General features: G+C 36.4%; 2 protein-coding genes across 9 annotated transcripts in view; both read left to right on the forward strand.

Annotated features, from left to right (window-relative positions):
• LOC117345424 (cellular tumor antigen p53-like) overlaps positions 1 to 3,908 on the forward strand; it is a 46,798-nt gene extending 42,890 nt beyond the window's left edge. For all 4 annotated transcript variants that reach the window (XM_033908499.1, XM_033908501.1, XM_033908500.1 and 1 more), the window contains one exon: positions 400 to 3,908. In XM_033908499.1, coding sequence (XP_033764390.1) covers positions 400 to 708 — 309 coding nt within the window. In that variant the 3' untranslated portion in view covers positions 709 to 3,908. The remainder of the gene's footprint in view (positions 1 to 399) is intronic.
• A 6,891-nt stretch (positions 3,909 to 10,799) lies between these two features.
• The window catches only part of LOC117345426 (chloride channel protein 2-like), a 57,128-nt gene continuing 46,135 nt past the window's right edge, over positions 10,800 to 21,792 (forward strand). For 3 of the 5 annotated variants that reach the window (XM_033908505.1, XM_033908506.1, XM_033908507.1), the window contains exons 1-2: positions 10,800 to 10,937; positions 13,192 to 13,347. In XM_033908505.1, coding sequence (XP_033764396.1) covers positions 13,309 to 13,347 — 39 coding nt within the window. In that variant the 5' untranslated portion in view covers positions 10,800 to 10,937; positions 13,192 to 13,308. The remainder of the gene's footprint in view (positions 10,938 to 13,191; positions 13,348 to 21,792) is intronic. The other 2 variants (XM_033908508.1, XM_033908509.1) reach the window with 1 other exon arrangement.

The raw sequence follows: 21,792 nt of genomic DNA on the forward strand, positions 1-21,792 counted from the left end.
AGGTAGGTATTGAGGGGTAACTTTACTATCTAGGTAGGTATTGAGGAGTAACTTTACTATCTAGGTAGGTATTGAGGGGTAACTTTACTATCTAGGTAGGTATTGAGGGGTAACTTTACTATCTAGGTAGGTATTGAGGGGTAACTTTACTATCTATTATCTAGGTAGGTATTGAGGGGTAACTTTACTATCTAGGTAGGTATTGAGGGGTAACTTTACTATCTAGGTAGGTATTGTAAATAGATTGCCATCGTGAATTTTAATACCAACAATTACAACTCAGTCGTATAGCAAAAGACTGGAAGAAGAAATTTTTCTGACTTTTAAATGATTTTGTACGCACAATGAAGGGTTGGAGAGAGAAAAAATTGATACAAATCTTTACCATAATCATTTCAGGATCTTCAGAAGATGAAGATTGGTTCAGGTCACCGAAACAAGATCTGGAAAGCTCTAGTGGAGCAGCGTAACCAGACGGTGATTCTCTCCGAGTCGGCCAGTCTCCAACACGAAATCTCTACAGCCTCAACAATGAGTCTGTCTTCACAGCCCAGCATCACACCCAACTCCAACTACTGCCCAGGCTACTATGAGGTCACTCGGTACACATTCAAACACACCATCTCATATACGTCCAAGGACAAGGACACCAGTAGTCCACAGACGAAGAAACAGAAAATGGCAGAGGAGTGTGTTAAGAGTGACTAACTGAGGAATGGACGTGAGAGAGGGAGATATGTTTTAGTGCTGACATGTGCACAAAAGTGTTCTTATTATGACTCAAAAACACAGTTCAACTACAAGGTGTTGTACATAGCAAGTGTGAAACAAGGTCGATGTGTGGAGGGTGAAAGTTAGACATGAGAGGCAATCAAGAGTGTGACTTTTTTGTATGTTTTTACTGGGGTAATTAAATGTGTACAAATCTATGGAAAAGTGTTAAGGTACAGATTGAAAAAGATGTGTGATATCAGTCATTATATTGGTACAACTTCCCACAGGAATTAGAGACAAGATTCTTCATATAAATGGTGGAGTGGGCTGATTTAAGTTTAATTCAGTTAATGACAAATTCTGTCAAAAAAGAATTTGAATTATAGCCATAAATGGGTCACAATATTTCTCATTGTTAACACTCTCCACAAATATTTTGGAAACATTTGAACAAATACTGATTTGAAGAGTTGATTAAACATCATCAGTTCTGGTCTTCTCTGTGTTTGAATTCAGTATGTACCTTAAAACGTTTTCATGACTAATGTGTTGGGAATTCTTATGGGAAAATGGGAAAATATTGTTATGACAGAAGTGTTCAGGGGAAATAACTGTGTTCAAGCCTCAACAAATTCTCATTTCATACATACTGTAGAAAACTTCAAAGTCTGTAGCCGACGGCCATGACACCGACCAAGTTCACCTATTTTTCTTTGGTCTCTATCATAATCTCTTGATCCCTGCTTTTAAAAGAGGGATAACTCTGACATCATTGAAAATGGTCAATTTTTCAAAGATAAAATTTCTTACGGTGCATGTGCTGTTCGTTTGAAGTGTCATACAACATCAAAGAAATCTGTGTTCAGTAGAAGAAACATTCCGTTTTATTTTTATAACTATACTTGTTTTTCATATAAATGTAATGTTATATTGTTTTGGTGGAACGTTTTACGGTGGTAAAACATTTGTTGGTTATTCTATCCTAGATGAGTTATAGATTCGTTGTCCAGTGCTTGTAGACAGGGTTTCTGTCCAGTGGGCCTGTGTGCTAGGTCTTCTTCTTTTTTTTTTTTCTTTTTTTGTAAATATGTAAAATCTTACACTTCTTGTTGGTAGTTAGAAAAAACAATGCTGATACCTATGTGTGTGTGGATTTCTTTATCTTACACAAGTGTTCTGTTTTATCTAAAGATGTTTATTTAAATATAAGAAGTGGAAAGTTTAACCATGTGGAGCCATTTGTTAGATATCCAGTTTATATCACTGTTGATAATAATGTATAGGTTTATTTGTTTTGTTTGATTGCAGAGTTTATCTCTCTGGACAGCCATTGTGTCACATTAGTAGCTGGTAGCTACCTCGATGAAAAATGTCTTTTACAAGGACACCTATGCTAGCATAGGAAGGTTTGTGATTTCGTCTTTGGAGGGAATGAACCCTTAGTATGATGATATGTAGTGGTAAAGTTGATGAGAGACTTCAACGGCGTGTTGTGCTACACATGATATAGACAAACATTGTACAGATTTGTTGTTGAAACAATATATTAACGGAAAGCCTACTGGAGATGGAAACAATACAAAATGTATAGAAAAGAGGTGGATGTAGGTTAAAACGGACTGTTTGACAAATGGCTCCAGTTGATAGTACATATATTAAATATGTGTTGACGTGTTCATTTTAATTTATCTATTCATATTTATGCAAGTTGCAATGTCCTATAAAATAGATTGAAGTGTTTTTATCATTGGTTTATGTGAAGTGCATGTTTTTATACTGAGAGTAAAGTTGTAACTCTTTTAGGCTATATGTTATAGCTGTTGAAGAAAGGTCTTCAACTATTCTGGGGCACAAATCTTGTTCAAGATTTTATACTATTTGTTTTAAATGATTGTTGTCTCTCCGTCCACATTTAACTCTTCCAGCTCCTATTAACCACTATATCCAGGATTCATGATGATACAGTCCACTTTTGGTTTTAGGGTTGGCAAGTTTTAAATAAATTTTGTTGAATATCGAGCGAGAGGAACCATCATATACGATGTATGTTTAAGTAACAAATGATACGTTTTGTTCATATTAACTCATTACAAATCATATATGAATTGCAATAATCTGTTGTCTTTGTATATTTTTTTTTAATTTTATATAAGTATGCCGATCTTACATCCAATTTTAACCTGCTTGACCCTAACCAAGGATTCTGAGTGTATGAATGTATTATCTGGAGACAAAAACATTTATTTTGGTCTCAGTTTTCTAAACAAATTTGCTGCAGCTCTTAACACTCAGTATTTTCAGTTTTAACTCCATCAGTCATTCTGGTTCAATGATCTCCATTTTCTACTTATCTTCTCTTTGTTGTAGATACAAATTAGATATCACCATCAAAGGTATTGAGGGTTTTTTTTTTTTTTTTGGTTATATTTGTTGAAGAATTTCAAAAACCAATTTGAAACATTTTTCTTTGTTTATTAACTTTATTTTAGTAGACCATATTCAAATTCATAAATTCATCTGATGACAAAACAAAGTATTACTGGATCATAAATGTCATAATATTCATCTTTGGTGCAACAAACTTATCACATTATCCCCCATATTGGATCACTCATTCTCATCAAATATGTTCAACACTGCCAAACAGTAACTAAAGGTCTGTCAAAACATCAGGAGACTCATTCTCAAAAAAACATTATTTTTTTTTTGATTTTGATATAGAATCATCTGATTTATAACCAAATAAATTTCACTTTTCTAAGTACAGTATTTTTTTGTATGAGTGAGAAAGTTTATAATAAGATGCAGTTAAATTAAGTGTATTAATTGTACAGGACTTGTACAGATCTTCCTTCGTTTGGTGCCAATATCCTTTCTGTTATGTTCAGCAGTTAAATGATAACAAATTTCAGTTTGAATCATTGCAAAAGTCTTTAATGTGTTAAGTTAGGCTGTTGAATTAGAAACTTCAATAGATGCCATGAGTATTTAGTTTTAGTTCTTTCTTTATCCCTGTATATTGAAAACAAATGTGGTTCGATGCAATTTTTATATCAAAAAGGCTTTTTAAGTTGAATTTGTCTGGGCACAATATGATACGAACAAAGAACTTTCAAAATGTATTTGTTTTGTTTAGAATTGGAATTGTTTAATACATTTATATGAACAAATGAATAAATGCAATTTAAATATAATCAGGGATGTTGTATTGTCTTTATGCAAATTAACAAACTTGCAGTAAACATCTAGCTTGTTTGTCACTGACCTCTGTAGGAGGACCTCAAGGTTCATCTTCCCTTGGGCTGACTAGAATACGGTCCTCATGGTTCAACATCTCTGGGTCTGACCTCTAAATATGGACCTCAAGGTTCAACCTCCCTGTGACGGACCTCTAAAGATGTACTTCGAGATCCAACCTCCCGGTGACTGACCTCTTAAGATGTCCTTCAAGGTCCAACCTCTCTAGGACTGACCTCTAAAGATGTACTTCAAGGTTCAACCTCTTTGGGACTGACCTCTAAAGATGTACTTTAAGGTCCAACCTCTCTAGGACTGACCTCCAAAGATGTACTTCGAGATTCATCCTCTTTGGGACTGACCTCTAAAGATGTACTTCAAGGTTCAACCTCTTTGGGACTGACCTCTAAAGATGTACTTTAAGGTCCAACCTCTCTAGGACTGACCTCTAAAGATGTACTTCGAGATTCATCCTCTTTGGGACTGACCTCTAAAGATGTACTTCAAGGTTCAACCTCTTTGGGACTGACCTCTAAAGATGTACTTCGAGATTCATCCTCTTTGGGACTGACCTCTAAAGATGTACTTCAAGGTTCAACCTCTTGGATTGACTATGAGACAACCTCAAGGTTCAGCCTCCATAGGACTGACCTCTAAACAGACTTTAAGGTCAAATTTTGAGAAATGACCTGTAAAGACTGACCACAAGGTCAACCTCTCTGTGATTGACCTGTGAAGACTGACCACAAAGTTCAACCTCTGTGATTGACCTGTAAAGACTGACCACAAGGTTCAACCTTTCTTAGCCAGTTTTCTCTGGCCCGGTCACCTTGTCTGGTGTATGGCCAGAGCCAGAGCGAAGACACCGTTTGGTGTCGCTAAGAATTTGGTGCAAATGCAATAAAATCGGGTGAGACATAACACCTACCTTACATTTATGGATAAATGAGATATTTATACCCCAGAACACCCATTTAGTGCAATCTAGGTGTTTTATTCCGTCCATATAGACCCTCGCTTTACGCTAGTTAAAATTTCATACTTGACTCGGCGCCATATATGCGCCAGATTCTTAGCGACACCAAACGGTGTCGGATAATTCCATGTTTTCATATAGTAGTGCGCTCTGGCCCACAAGGTTCGACCTCTCTGTGATTGACCTGTAAAGACTGACCACAAGGTTCTACCTCTCTGTGATTTACCTGTAAAGACTGACCACAAGGTTCGACCTCTCTGTGATTGACCTGTACAGACTGACCACAAGGTTCGACCTCTCTCTGACTGACGTGTGAAGACTGACCACAAGGTTCGACCTCTCTGTGATTTACCTGTACAGACTGACCACAAGGTTCGACCTCTCTCTGACTGACCACAAGGTTCGACCTCTCTGTGATTTACCTGTACAGACTGACCACAAGGTTCGACCTCTCTGTGATTTACCTGTACATACTGACCACAAGGTTCGACCACTCTGTGATTTACCTGTACAGACTGACCACAAGGTTCAACCTCACTGGGATAGACCACAAGGTCCGTTCTGTGTAGAGTGACCGCCGAAGACTTAATCCCTTATCTGATTGGTGACCTACTATTCAGGCCAAACTAGTCCAGCGTTAAATTTTCTGACAGTCTTTTGTTACCTTTTACATTACCAGTCTGTTTGAAGAATACTTACAAAATATATCAATTGAGGAACGGAATCTTCTATTCTTTTCACGTCATATGAGAGACTAGGTAAAGCGAAAAAATGCCTAGTTTCGTTTTATGAAATTAAGACGGTATTGAAACGATTGTGTATAGTACATTTTCAGACGTTTTGGGGGCTAGATTAAAATTCGATAAAAAATACACCCCTCGGTGTAATGAGGGGTGCCATCTTTTGTTTTGCCGAATTGTATTTAAGCCCCCAGTAAAACGTCTGAACATGTGTTATACAGAATAGGGAAGGTCTTAATCGCATAGACTGTAACACATTCTCAGGTCCCTATGCCACATTAAAAGTATGATTAATCATTTTAAATGGCGAGTAAAAGAGAATGAGTTGTCTACAACAATCAGATGCTGCTGCTGATTATGCTGATGATGATACACATTCGGACGTTTGGTCGGAAGTCTATGTCTAGTCTCTGTGTCCACCCCCATTTAACAGATGCCGGGTCCATCCACATTGACTGCCTTGACGTCATATCGTACATTCCATAAACCTCATTCTTTAGTACATTTTCTCATATAAACCGGAAAATAACATGTCTTCCACGTTTCCCTAGCAAACAATTCGGAAATCCGTTCGGAATTTGTTGTAGACATTCTAATTATTATTATCATCATCACAACAGTGTTCAAGATGGCGTCGGGATCTTCTCTGAAGCGTCAGCCTTCAAAATATGCAGGTACTTTACATATAACTAGCAAAATACAATCGTTAATTATTGCTATTGTCACGTGTGTGGTTCTCTATTTCATTTCATTTATTTTGTTCATAATATCTGTATGGGCCACAAAGATAAATTAAACAAATTACCCATAATTAAACAAAATCATGTCTTTTTGCGTATTTGGTATTTGGATGATGCCTTTATATATTTTCATTCCCCTGGTAAAAAGAACCGCGATTTGGTCTGAAAAAGAAAGGTAGAATTTATATTTAACAAAATCATAGAAAGACACTAATTACCCAAAAACAATACAGATCACAATTGTAGTCGCCTCTTACGATTAATGGGGCATTTGGTTTGGTTTATTTTATTTAACGTCCTTTTAACAGCCAAGTTATTTAAGGACGTGCTTGGTTTTGGCGCTGGAGGAAAGCCAGAATTTCCAGAGAAAAACCACCGGCCCTCGGTCAGTACCTGGCAACTGTATCACGTGGGTTTCGAACTCGCAACCAAGAGGTGGAGGGCCAGCGATAAAGTGTCGGGACACCTTTACCAGTTTGAGTTATCTGTGCGGAAAGACACGACGTTGCAAGACCAGGAGGGTCACTAGCCTAAAATATCCCTATTGACGACACAAAATCGTCACTCTCGTGACTCGTTGGTTGTAAATGTCAATGTGCTTTCACATTTTGGTGACGATAGTGTGAAGGCCTGTGGTATCCACGCCAGACTTGTTTATCTGAACGTTTCTTGTTTTCAATCGGGAAATTCCACCTGACTTTGACAGATGTCCCCAGTGTCATAAAGGACAATAATTGTATACGGTAACTTGGTTTTCCTACAGGGACATGATAATTTGTCACAATCTATGTGTATATGGACCTTCACTAGTGTTGTTTAGCACAAATACACGTCGAATGTAACAAATTTTCAGGTCCCTGTGATATCAATACCAAACATCAGAGAAAAAAAATTCTGTTTGTCAAACGTCTCGAACGTTTTGGTATTTTGGACCAGAGAAATCTCAGGCTGGTTGCTTTTTACAAGTGGAGGAGACCTCAATATGGAAACATACCACAAACCTCAATATAGGAACAGGCCACAGACCTCAATATAGGAACAGACCACAGACCTCAATATAGGAACCGACCACAGACCTCAATATAGAAACAGACCACAGACCTCAATATAGAAACAGACCACAGACCTCAATATAGGAACAGACCACAGACCTCAATATAGGAACAGACCACAGACCTCAATATAGGAACAGACCACAGACCTCAATATAGGAACAGACCACAGACCTCAATATAGAAACAGACCACAGACCTCAATATAGGAACCGACCACAGACCTCAATATAGGAACAGACCACAGACCACAATATAGAAACAGACCACAGACCTCAATATAGAAACAGATCACAGACCTCAATATAGAAACAGACCACAGACCTCAATATAGAAACAGACCACAGACCCCAATATAGGAACAGACCACAGACCACAATATAGAAACACACCACAGACCTCAATATAAGAACAGACCTCAATATAGGAACAGACCACAGACCTCAATATAGAAACAGACCACAGACCTCAATATAGGAACAGACCACAGACCTCAATATAGAAACAGACCTCAATATAGAAACATACCACAGACCTCAGTATGGAAACAGGTCACAGACCTCAATATAAAAACATATCACAGACCTCAATATAGGAACAGACCACAGACCTCAATATAGAAACAGACCACGGACCTCAATATAGAAACAGACCACAGACCTCAATATAGGAACATATCACAGACCTCAATATAGAAACAGACCTCAATATAGAAACAGACCACAGACCTCAGTATAGAAACAAACCACAGACCTCAATATAGAAACAGACCACAGACCCCAATATAGAAACAGACCTCAATATAGAAACAAACCACAGACCTCAATATAGAAACAGACCACAGACCTCAATATAGGAACAGACCACAGACCTCAATATAGAAACAGATCACAGACCTCAATATAGGAACAGATCACAGACCTCAATATAGGAACAGACCACAGACCTCAATATAGAAACAGACCACAGACCTCAATATAGAAACAGACCACAGACCACAATATAGGAACATACCACAGACCTCAATATAGAAACAGACCACAGACCTCAATATAGAAACAGACCACAGACCTCAATATAGAAACAGACCACAGACCTCAATATAGGAACAGACCACAGACCACAATATAGAAACACACCACAGACCTCAATATAGAAACAGACCACAGACCTCAATATAGAAACAGACCACAGACCTAAATATAGTAACAGACCACAGACCTCAATATAGAAACCTAATACAGACCACAGACCTAAATATAGTAACAGACCACAGACCTCAATATAGAAACAGACCTCAATATAGAAACATACCACAGACCTCAGTATGGAAACAGACCACAGACCTCAATATAGGAACCGACCACAGACCTCAATATAGAAACAGATCACAGACCTCAATATAGAAACAGATCACAGACCTCAATATAGGAACCGACCACAGACCTCAATATAGAAACAGACCCCAATATAGAAACATACCACAGACCTCAGTATGGAAACAGCAGGTCACAGACCTCAATATAGAAACAGACCACAGACCTCAATATAGGAACAGACCACAGACCTCAATATAGGAACAGACCACAATTTCATCAATAATCCTTAAAAATTTCCTTATGAAAGCATTGTTAGATTTAATTGTTCTTGTATAAGTTAAGGAAACCCGAGCTGGGATACCGTTACGTTCTCACATCTTATCCAGGCTAAGTGGCCTACCACCTTATATCGAGGTCTTCACTGCCGGTCACATACGGACACAAAAATGATTCAATTATGATCTATATATAGTGCTTTAAGGTATTAAGGTGACAGCAACCTTTGATGATATATGACCTCCGCCAGGGGGCGTAATTTCCCGTCAACATGATGTCACTAGACACTACTCGTGTATGAATGACAATGGCGATGTCTTCATTGACTATAAAAACTTAGATCTTTCAATTTACCTATACATGTATTTGAGAAAATGCTGTATGGCAGATATCAAAATACTATCGTATTACAGGTAATAACTTTTTCAAACGCGAATATTGATTATGAATACGCTAATTAAAGTTTTAAATATTCTGCATAATAAAACTCATTATATTTAGTGAAAATATTGACGTGTTCATTTGTATCGAACTTGTGGATGTGCGTTTATTTGATGAAAAATTGTCAGAATATCTAAACAGCACAGTAAAATAGTTTTCATTTCAAAAGCGATTCATGAAGAAATAAATAAAGTATACTTCTTCCGTAGCTCTTTGGTCTGCAAACTACGTGTAAACGATAACTATAACCGTGGTTTGTATTACGTACCCGCATCTGGTAATGGTTCACATGTGTGTAACACATATACCTAATCATGGTCCACACGTGTAGCACGTGCTTGGAGATGTTTCACACGTGTAATACGTACCTGGTGAAAGACCACATGTGTGACACGCATTTGGTAATGGTTCACACATGGGAAACACATGTACCAATCATTCACACGTGTAACACGTAACACGTACTTGGTTATCTTTTACACATCACACGTGACACGTGCTTGGAGATGGTTCATCTGTGTAGCATGTACCTTGTAAATGTTCACGTGTGACACGTACCTGGTGATGATTTACACGCGTGACACGTGCTTGGAGATGGACACACATGACACTTGCTTGGAGATGGTTCATTTGTGACAAGTACCTGGTGATGATTTACACGTGTATCACGTGCTTGAAGATAATTTACATGTGTGACACGTATCTGGTGATGGCTCACACGTGTGACACGTACCTGATGATGATTAACACGTGTGATACGAACCTGGTGATTGCTCACACGTGTGACACGTATCTGGTGATGGTTCACACGTGTGACACGGACCTGATGATGATTTTCACGTGTAAAGCGTACCTTGTAATGGTTCACACGTGTGACACGGACCTGATCATGGTTCACACATGTGATACGCTCCTGGTCATTGCTCACACGTGTGATACGGTCTTGGAGAGGGTCCACATGTGAACCGAACGCGAGGTAAATGGTAGCACATGGGCATTACAAAATCCCCTCCATCACGGCCAGTATACAACATACAAATGTCGAGTCCCTGTGAGTTGTATACACATATCTGCACACACTTCACAGTGGTAGACCTCTCATTAATTTTAATTAGCTATAGTACTTTTGACATGTGAAAACCAGCGAAAACCAGCCATGATGAATATGCACACTTGCAGCTAAAATCATATATAACTGTATACTTTTGTCAGGTATTGTTCTTACCTGTATAACGTATATCTGTCATGTTTCGCGTTAGTTATGCATATTTAGGACACTCTACCATTACTCACGCGTTCACTTACCTGTCTATTGGCCCAACCTTTAAGACGTAAGCCTAAGGGCTTCCATACTTAGAACATACCTGTAACCTCTTCGGATCTCTTACCAACGTTTTCGTAAAAGAATCAGTTTGTATATGGATTATTACAAAACGTCAAAGGTAAGTTATGATTGGTACATTCGTAAAATTTATTCCTGAGTAATATATGATACCACGTACACGTGTGCTATTTACCACTCCAGACTGACCGGTTCTTTGACATTTCTGGTGTGTTAATTACCTACCTCACGGACTGTGGAGTCAGTACGTTATAAATGGTGTTAGCTGTACGATGTCATTAGTTTTATGAATTTGTTTACTTTGTATTTCAAATGATGCGTGATTGACTTTCTTGATGGGTCTGTTTTACATATACATGGATGACGCTGTGTTGTTTATTTTTAATAACAATATAGTAAAACAGGAAAAACAAATTCTAAATCTGATTTATCCCGTTACGATAAAAAATATATTAAATCTGCATATATGTGTGCAGATTTTTGAAGTGATTTACCTACAGTATAATTCAACGTTTGCAGCGTTTGATTCTTGATCGCAGTAATAAACAAGACAACTTAGAATGTTCACCTGTAACGTTAAATCACGGTCCAACTCCAGACATAGATTTGATATCTAGTAAGGAAATATTTAACCGAATCAAAGAATTTAATTTTGCTTACAGAAAATAACGATTATTTTGGTAACGAAACTTTCTATTTTATTGTATGTAGATATCATTTATACGACAACTCATCGGGACATCGCACAATTCTGATATCTTTTAACAAGAGGTACATACTCATATCATCTAACTGGTTTTGAATACATCATATGTATACTTGTAGGTGATGTGGGCGGGTCACATATAAACTAGCTATGAAATATGCAGTGTGTTTAGTTCAAAATACGGAGTACAGTATATATATCATAATTAAGTCTGTTTGTGCGAACCACTTCATCAGAATACGCCCTGACAGGCAAGTCATTTCATTGTCTATGATCTAATGATAATAACGGACATTGTAGATATTTCATTACGACACTTACATCTATATGGGCCCCTACACACAGACGTCGACGATGTTCACACACAATGCACAGTGATGCCCACGGCGACCCGAGATTGCCGAGGGGCTAACTTCTGACCCATATTATTACATTCACACGTGTACCGTGAAGGAAATAAAACCAGGCCGAAAAAACCATTACGATTATAATGTATTTAGACAATACCATTACGGTTATATTGTATTTAGACAATACCATTACGGTTATAATGTATTTAGACAATACCATTAAGGTTATAGTGTATTTAGACAATACCATTACGGTTATATTGTATTAAGACAATACCATTACGATTATATTGTATTTAGACAATACCATTACGGTTATATTGTATTTAGACAATACCATTACGGTTATATTGTATTTAGACAATACCATTACGGTTATAGCGTATAAAGACAATACCATTACGGTTATAGCGTATTTAGACAATACTATTACGGTTATAGTGTATTTAGACAATACCATTACGGTTATAGCGTATTTAGACAATACCACACGGTTATATTGTATTTAGACAATACCATGAAGGTTATAGTGTATTTAGACAATACCATTACGATTATAGTGTATTTAGACAATACTATTACGGTTATAGTCTATTAGCCTATGGTCTTGATAACATGTTGTAGATTAAAGTGTTCAATGAGAAACCTAACAGTATAAAATTATTGCATTTAAAATCATATAAAAATCTAATTTTGATCTCCAATTCCTGTTTTTTGTTTGTTTTGTTTTTGTTTTTTTTACACTAGACTCACTAATACAACATATATAAAACAAACCATGACACGCCATATTACCTTTATATTTGGTGCACTGCATGGCCAATGTTAAATTGTGAATTACAAATATTTTTTATAGATTTTACAGTTTATGAAACAATCTTGTAATGCTAGGCTTTGGGTTCTCTGACTTAATTTCATAAATGATATTAAGATTTGTTAGCCTAGCGTCAAAACCACGAAATACATTTTTTGTGCAAATAATAAATGTTCTATATTTACAACGTAATCGTAGTTGACATCAATTTTTACATTCTGTTTTCATTAGCATTAAAATGTCTGCATATATTTGCAATACATTACAGTTTGACTGTTACTCGGAAAATAGCTTTCATTTAACTTTTTCTAAGATACCCATAAGCTAACTAGGCTTTCGTCGAATAATGTCAATCAATCAAATATCAAAACGAAAGTAGACGATGCGACTTCTGCTTCTCCTGTATATAGTTCAGAGCTGACCACATAATAACATCTATTTCTGAATATGTGGTAAAACATAGTCTTATTTTTTCATTTTTCAGTTGCTAGCAGAAGAAGTCTAGCAGAACACTCATTCTTTTACGGAAAGGTAAGAAAGCTATATCGACATGGACCAATCAAAATGATCGTTACATTTTACCGACAGATGGCGTACCAACATGGCTGAAAAACAAGACCTTGGTTATGAACAGACACTGGTAAAGTTGATTTTTATTACATGTAAAGCTATTTACGACTCTAATATACACAGACTTGTTGTCTAATTAAATAAATACACCCAAAGTAGGTTAATCATTCACGTATTTGGCGGAGATACACTCAAAATAATGAAAAGTTAAAAAAAAATCGTCTGTTCTGACAGACTGACAAGTGTAACTAAATCAGGTTGGGGAAAACCACCACGTACTTGCGTTTAATACGCAAAAGTGCCTATCATACGCCAATCGAGGTATAGTGTTGTTACTAAAAATAGCCAAAATAACTTTAAACGTAACTTTTTATTTAAAAAAAATGGTCCAATTCTCATTTATTTCGTCATGAAACATCACAAATCCAAAAATAAAAGAACAAAAGGTTGATGCCATACTTAAACAAATTCAGCATCACAGGATATTCGGGCAAGTTTCGTTTAAAAAATACCTGCCCAAGACGAAACCTATCGTGAAAATTAAACTCAATTCATATAGTAACTTAATTTACTCAAGGAAAAGTTAAAAATAACAAGAAATTTGGCATTTGTCAATAGAGCAAGTAATCACCAATATTAGCATGTCCAAAGACAATATCTTGTAAATATATATAGTAGCTCCAGGCCAAGTGGTTAAGGTGTCCCGACACTTTAACACTAGCCCTCCACCTCTGTGTTTTCGAAACCTACGTGGGGCAGTTGCCAGGTACTGACCGTAGGCCGGTGGTTTTTCTCCGGGTACTCCGGCTTTCCTCCACCTCCAAAACCTGGCACATCCTTAAATGACCCTGGCTGTTATTAGGACGTTAAACAAAAACAAACCCAAATCCGGGCCAGTAGGCTTCGGCTTTTTCTTGTCCTTTTCTGATAGATGTTATAAGTTTCTAAGTCGACAGTAAATATTTTAAAAGTAAAATATAATTTACCATGTCATAATATTAATGAATTGCAAAATTTATTGTCAAAGCAATTTAGGTGATGACAAATCCATACTTCAACTGGCATATTATACACAAGTTTGCATATTATATACAAGTTGCCATTTTCCACCCAACCTGGTAATAGGGAGGGTCAGTTTGGACTGACTGTTCCTGAGGTAGTGTTGGTGAGACAAAACCTATTGATTGTAGTGTTTTTAATCCCAAATCTACCGACAATCACACTGGCTAGTGGACAATTCCATCATCTTCTGCCTGCTGTAACAGTCAGCTTCAATCCTTATCAGAGTCTGTCGGTTGTGGATAACCCAATCAACACTTTATGTAAAGTGAACTCAAGTTTATTGAATAATTAACTTTTCATAATTTTTAACAATAATAACATGTATTATAGTGATCAAATACCATGTCATAATGTAGTTATCAGATTTTATTTGGGCCTGTAACGTTACCACTATAGTATTATGCTTTAGAATATAAACTAATATTTCATAAATTCAACTTATTGTCTGCATGGTTAAAATATGCTGCATATTAATGAGTTTCAGTATACCAGGCAAATGGCCTTGTGACCTTCTTGGTTTACAAGGCACAAGTGTTCTTGTTTTCTTGATATTTTGTATGTAAGGCTTCATGAAATTCCCATTTAAACCACAGATGCATCACAGTAGGTATAAATGCTGTCAGTAGGAACATTCAGCCTGCAGGGATACTAGGTATATGTGTGTATGAAATGTTTATTTCAGTTGATGTCAAACTAAGTTCTGTAAATCATTTTAAATATACTGGTAACAATAACTGTCATAAAGATATAAAGACACATTGCAGTATTTTTTCTCACTCAGGTTTTCACAAAGAAAATTGTATGTGCATGAGCTTTACCTAGCATTTTTCTTTATGGAAAACAGCTTTTGGTGTTTGGTAATTTTATATAGATAATGGAACAAACAATCTTGACCTACATTTTATTGTTTAAACATTTGAAGAAACGAAAAATAAAGAAACAATAACAATCTAAAACTTGTGGATTGAAAGGAAATTTAATCAAATTTTGAGCCAATGTTAATGGAATTGATAGAAATGTAAATGATAAATGATTTGTGTACCGTTATATATAGAATAGATGTACATATATAGCTAAATAACAAAGGCTGCAGCCATATATACACACATATCTTGCCAGAGGCCTGATAGATTAAATAGTAAGGTAAGGCTGATAAGTATGGTTCTGATATCCTTATATAGGCAATTGAAGATATAAAAAGGCTATTTTACCTTTATCATACACATGTATATATAGTAAACTATTTACCCACCAAATGACTAAAATGTTGCAGATAAGTCCATGATTATAATTTCCAAATTAAAGAAATATTATGGTAAGCTTTAGTAGATATATGTTTATCACAATTATACATGTAGAATACTTTACCACTGAAGCTAGAGCTTTCATATTTTTCCAAATGAAAGGTCAGCTAGGTTGGATTAATTTGAAATTCTAACACCCTCTTCCCCACCCTCAGCATGGTATTTTTCCTTTGGCTTCATGCCGGCATGGTGATAGTCGGTGAGAGGAGGTGACATGCCAGTAACTAACTAAATCTTTGGCTTCAAAATACAGTGAGTCCAGGGCCTTTTTCACTGGTGTGGGCCTTTTTGCCTCATTTTGGAAAAAGAATTGATGAATTGGGATGGAAGTTTTCAGGAAGAAACTGCAAACTTTGGGAATGCACTTAAATATGAAAATGGAGACAGATTAATATAAGTACACTGTACTTGTTTCTGAATCCGATCATTTTCATTTATGTTGCTATACTACATGTTGTATCGAATCACAAATAAAATACAATTTAAACTAAATATGAAATAGATTCAATTGGGAAAGGGCCATTATATATTACTAGCCCCAAAAGGCCATCAGAAAAAGCCCAGAGACACTACATGGTATACGGTAAACCTCCGGTTAGTTCGAAAAAAATTAAATAAATATTGACGAACCTGTTCGAACTTTTCAAAATTATGCTTCAGAAAATAAGCGTGAATTCGAACTATTCGAGTCAATATCGGCGAAAATCTCGGCAAAGTAAAATCATTAGACACAAACACATACATCGTAAATCTGATGCGTAACAACGGCGGTCTGAACAATGGCACATTTATAAGGAAGTCAAATGATAGAATTTTATTTAATTCAATGTTAATTGATCGTTAAACGTTCTTCATTTCGCTATAATTATGATGGTTACTGCTCGAAGCCGCTCGGTTAATGCGTAGCTACAGTAGAGTACATGTTTCATTTGTGACACAAAAGTTAAACATTTGTACAGTATAATTTTTTCCATGGTTATATTTTTTATCTGAATCAGAAACTATCGCTATATTATTGTAATAAATGGTTTCTTTAATACATCAAAAGCAGTCTACATAACCTGTTGCGTTTACGAAAGCACTACTGTAAAATAGGCGATAGGCCTCTATGTTGGTAAAATTAGGTCAGAACACCAACATGTCTGCTTTTAAATATGCCCAGTCATATTATCTACCAAACATAGTTGATACCTGCAAAATTATCCATCACTAATTGGGACACCTGTGGATTGTTTTGACTGGATATGAATGCTTTTCACGTCACTCAGCACGATCGGGCAGCCGATCCTTTCAACTTTACCGCAAGCGACACCTCGCGTGGCCTGCTTACCTAGCGTGAGGTCGCAGGTTTTCAGGTAATACCTTGATTGGCAATGCTTAAGAGATGTCCAGTCGCAATTAAATAATCATAATGTTAAGTTAACACTAGTTATATGTGAAAATATACGGACGATTTCTTGATTTGCCATACAGCGTGAATACAAATATCGCATGTTATTTATACATTGTCGGGGGCTAAATTTGCAATCAGCTGTCTCGTGCGTGGTGTATTTTGAAATGTAAAAAAACTGAATTAACGCTAAAATATGTGGCATATATTTAATCACAGACGCATTCTAATGATCACGCATACAATCTAATAACCTAAACGTGCTTGCTGATCAAATTTAAAACTTGGCATTTTTTCTGGGGCCGAGTCGTTGCGAGCTTTCAATGGAGTTTGCCGAAAAAAATCTTACTTTACGTTCTTCATTTGACAAGTTCGAACTATCCGAAATGGTGTCAGTTATAAACAGCCAGAGTTCAAACTATTACTAGCTAAAAAATTATTGTTTTTCTAGAAAAAAATGTGTGTTCGAACTATCCGCGTGTTCGAATTAATCGGAGGTTTACCGTATGTTATATATGATACATTAATGTACAGATGTACATGTATTCATTATATATATGTAACCCTGGTAAATACTAGCCGCAATATACCGCTCGGCTAGAGAGATCTTCTCTTTAGCTTGATCGGTTGAGCGTAAGACTAGTAAGCCAGAGGTCCCGGGTTCGATCCCTAGCGGAGGCAGTGATTTAAATTTAATTAATCATGCGCTCTGTTACATATATCCAACATATTGTATTATTCAGGAGCTACACCACTAGCTGGTAATATTATACCATAAAAATAGAAATATTTCATGCCTGCTTTCACAAATTCATAGAAGATTTGCAAGGAGATGTTATAACTTTTGCTAAAATTAGCTGCTTACTTGATGTTGGATTATGAATATGAAAGCCCTGCATACTCTAAAGCAATATGTATACATGTGTAACATTATGCACATGGTTGTATATATACAGCAAGATAATGAAGGTGTCACTTCCATATATGAATCATAAATGTCAAAAATAAAACCTCACTCTTACTAGCCTCCTAGTTTAATTTGATAACACTGATTAAAACTAGTGTGTAATGCCTAGCTGTTTTTCTCCAGCATGAGTTCAGACAACTGAAGACATCTGTTGTCATGTGTATAGACAAAGGTCAAGTCAATATAAGCCTTGTCTTTACTTTATTATATTTTTTGCAAAAAGGGCACAGTTTATATCATGTAATCTGCTACTCAACATTTCTGAAGTAGGTGTATGCTATAATCACGAAATCATTCATCCATGTTTTCTGTAATACAACCTTTTAGTAAATGATGAAGTTTTTTAGCTCACCTGCTTTAAGGCATGTGATCTTAATTATGCTGTGGTTTTGCACCTGACGTCTATCTATCCAGCTTTTTCAAAATTTCTCAATAACCAAGAGGCCAAGGGTCATAATATGGGGCCAAATGCATTCCAAGACAAAGTACTTACTTGTACCATGTTTGTTCAAATGAATGACCTTGACCTTACTTTTAAGGTCACAGGTGTCAAAAGTGTACAAACATCATAACTTATTGCTAATAACCTTAACCAAGAAGCTCTGGGTTATGATATCGGCTAGTAACATGCTTGAGTGAATGGCTACACAGGTTTTTTTCTGATGAATGACCTTGACCTACCTTTAAGGTCACAGGGGTCAAAAACCTTACCTTTTTTTTCTTTTTGAGATATTCACTATGGAAAATATTTTTTAAACTTTCAGTTGTACTTTTGTAAGTCTTTGGGCAGATTGAACAAAATATTTTTGACAAACAATGAAATAATACAAAAGTCAATATCATCAGATTCAAACACTGAAGTTTAAATGTGATGTATGTATACGGATCTACTTGGTCCACCTAGTGAGCAAATTTAAATGTTTCCTGCGCAGTGAAATTTATACAAAACAATTTCACGGCATTGCACATTACCAGGCATGTTGTGTGATGTACATGTGTGGCTACAGTAATGATATTCTGTCATCTGTGGTGATACTCATTCATAATTAAACAAAACTGAAATGTCTAGACTGTAAATGTCAAATTGAATGATTTTATAGTGCATCAACATTTACAAAGTGTAAATCAAACTAAAATGGATATTGGAGACATATCCCACCTGTCGATTGTGATCCTAAAACAACAAACATAAAATGTCACCTCTCGTCACTCATCATTCATCAATATAATACAAAATAGAAATTGCAGTGTCGGCATAAATCAATGACTTTCTATCAATCATATTGTTGGTTTTGTAAGGAGTTCTAATCATCGAACATCTGAATATTTGTTGTTTCTCGGTAGAGAAGGAAGTTGATATTTTGTATGTTATAGACAATGTGGAGCCTTGACTATATAGGACAATGCTTTAATCATATCCTCCCTCAACTAGTAGTATGAGAAATACTTGATCATCCAACTTGACTGGCTATAGACAGTTGTAACTATGTAGTAGACTGATCATCCAACTTGACTGGCTATAGACAGTTATAACTATGTAGTAGACTGATCATCCAACTTGACTGGTTATAGACAGTTGTAACTATGTAGTAGACTGATCATCCAACTTGACTGGCTATAGACAGTTATAACTATGTAGTAGACTGATCATCCAACTTGACTGGCTATAGACAGTTGTAACTATGTAGTAGACTGATCATCCAACTTGACTGGCTATAGACAGTTGTAACTATGTGGTAGACTGATCATCCAACTTGACTGGCTATAGACAGTTGTAACTATGTAGTAGACTGATCATCCAACTTGACTGGCTATAGACAGTTGTAACTATGTAGTAGACTGATCATCCAACTTGACTGGCTATAGACAGTTGTAACTATGTAGTAGACTGATCATCCAACTTGACTGGCTATAGACAGTTGTAACTATGTAGTAGACTGGCTATAAAGACAGTTGTAACTATGTGGTAGACTGATCATCCAACTTGACTAGCTATAGACAGTTGTAACTATGTAGTAGACTGATCATCCAACTTGACTAGCTATAGACAGTTGTAACTATGTAGTAGACTGATCATCCAACTTGACTGGCTATAGACAGTTGTAACTATGTAGTAGACTGATCATCCAACTTGACTGGCTATAGACAGTTGTAACTATGTAGTAGACTGATCATCCAACTTGACTGGCTATAGACAGTTGTAACTATGTAGTAGACTGATCATCCAACTTGACTGGCTATAGACAGTTATAACTATGTAGTAGACTGATCATCCAACTTGACTGGCTATAGACAGTTGTAACTATGTAGTAGACTGATCATCCAACTTGACTGGTTATAGACAGTTGTAACTATGTAGTAGACTGATCATCCAACTTGACTGGCTATAGACAGTTGTAACTATGTAGTAGACTGATCATCCAACTTGACTGTCTGTAGACAGTTGTAACTATGTAGTAGACTGATCATCCAACTTGACTGGCTATAGACAGTTGTAACTATGTAGTAGACTGATCATCCAACTTGACTGGTTATAGACAGTTGTAACTAGGTTGTAGGCTGGCTATAGACAGTTGTAACTATGAAGTAGGCTGATCATCCAACTTGACTGGTTATAGACAGTTGTAACTATGTAGTAGACTGATCATCCAACTTGACTGGCTATAGACAGTTATAACTATGTTGTAGACTGATCATCCAACTTGACTGGCTATAGACAGTTGTAACTATGTAGTAGACTGATCATCCAACTTGACTGGCCATAGACAGTTGTAACTATGTAGTAGACTGATCATCCAACTTGACTGGTTATAGACAGTTGTAACTATGTAGTAGACTGGCTATAGACAGTTGTAACTATGTAGTAGACTGGTTATAGACAGTTGTAACTATGTAGTAGACTGATCATCCAACTTGACTGGCCATAGACAGTTGTAACTATGTAGTAGACTGATCATCCAACTTGACTGGTTATAGACAGTTGTAACTATGTAGTAGACTGGTTATAGACAGTTGTAACTATGTGGTAGACTGATCATCCAACTTGACTGGCCATAGACAGTTGTAACTATGTAGTAGACTGATCATCCAACTTGACTGGTTATAGACAGTTGTAACTATGTAGTAGACTGGCCATAGACAGTTGTAACTATGTAGTAGACTGGTTATAGACAGTTGTAACTATGTGGTAGACTGATCATCCAACTTGACTAGCTATAGACAGTTGTAACTATGTAGTAGACTGATCATCCAACTTGACTGGTTATAGACAGTTGTAACTATGTAGTAGACTGCATGATCATCCAACTTGACTGGTTATAGACAGTTGTAACTATGTAGTAGACTGATCATCCAACTTGACTGGCTATAGACAGTTGTAACTATGTAGTAGACTGATCATCCAACTTGACTGGCTATATATATAGACAGTTGTAACTATGTAGTAGACTGATCATCCAACTTGACTGGTTATAGACAGTTGTAACTATGTTGTAGACTGATCATCCAACTTGACTGGCTATAGACAGTTGTAACTATGTAGTAGACTGATCATCCAACTTGACTGGCTATAGACAGTTGTAACTATGTAGTAGACTGATCATCCAACTTGACTTGCTATAGACAGTTGTAACTATGTAGTAGACTGATCATCCAACTTGACTGGCTATAGACAGTTGTAACTATGTAGTAGACTGATCATCCAACTTGACTGGCTATAGACAGTTGTAACTATGTAGTAGACTGATCATCCAACTTGACTTGCTATAGACAGTTGTAACTATGTAGTAGACT

This window comes from Pecten maximus, chromosome 16, assembly GCF_902652985.1.
Source record: "Pecten maximus chromosome 16, xPecMax1.1, whole genome shotgun sequence".
NCBI lineage: Eukaryota > Metazoa > Mollusca > Bivalvia > Pectinida > Pectinidae > Pecten > Pecten maximus.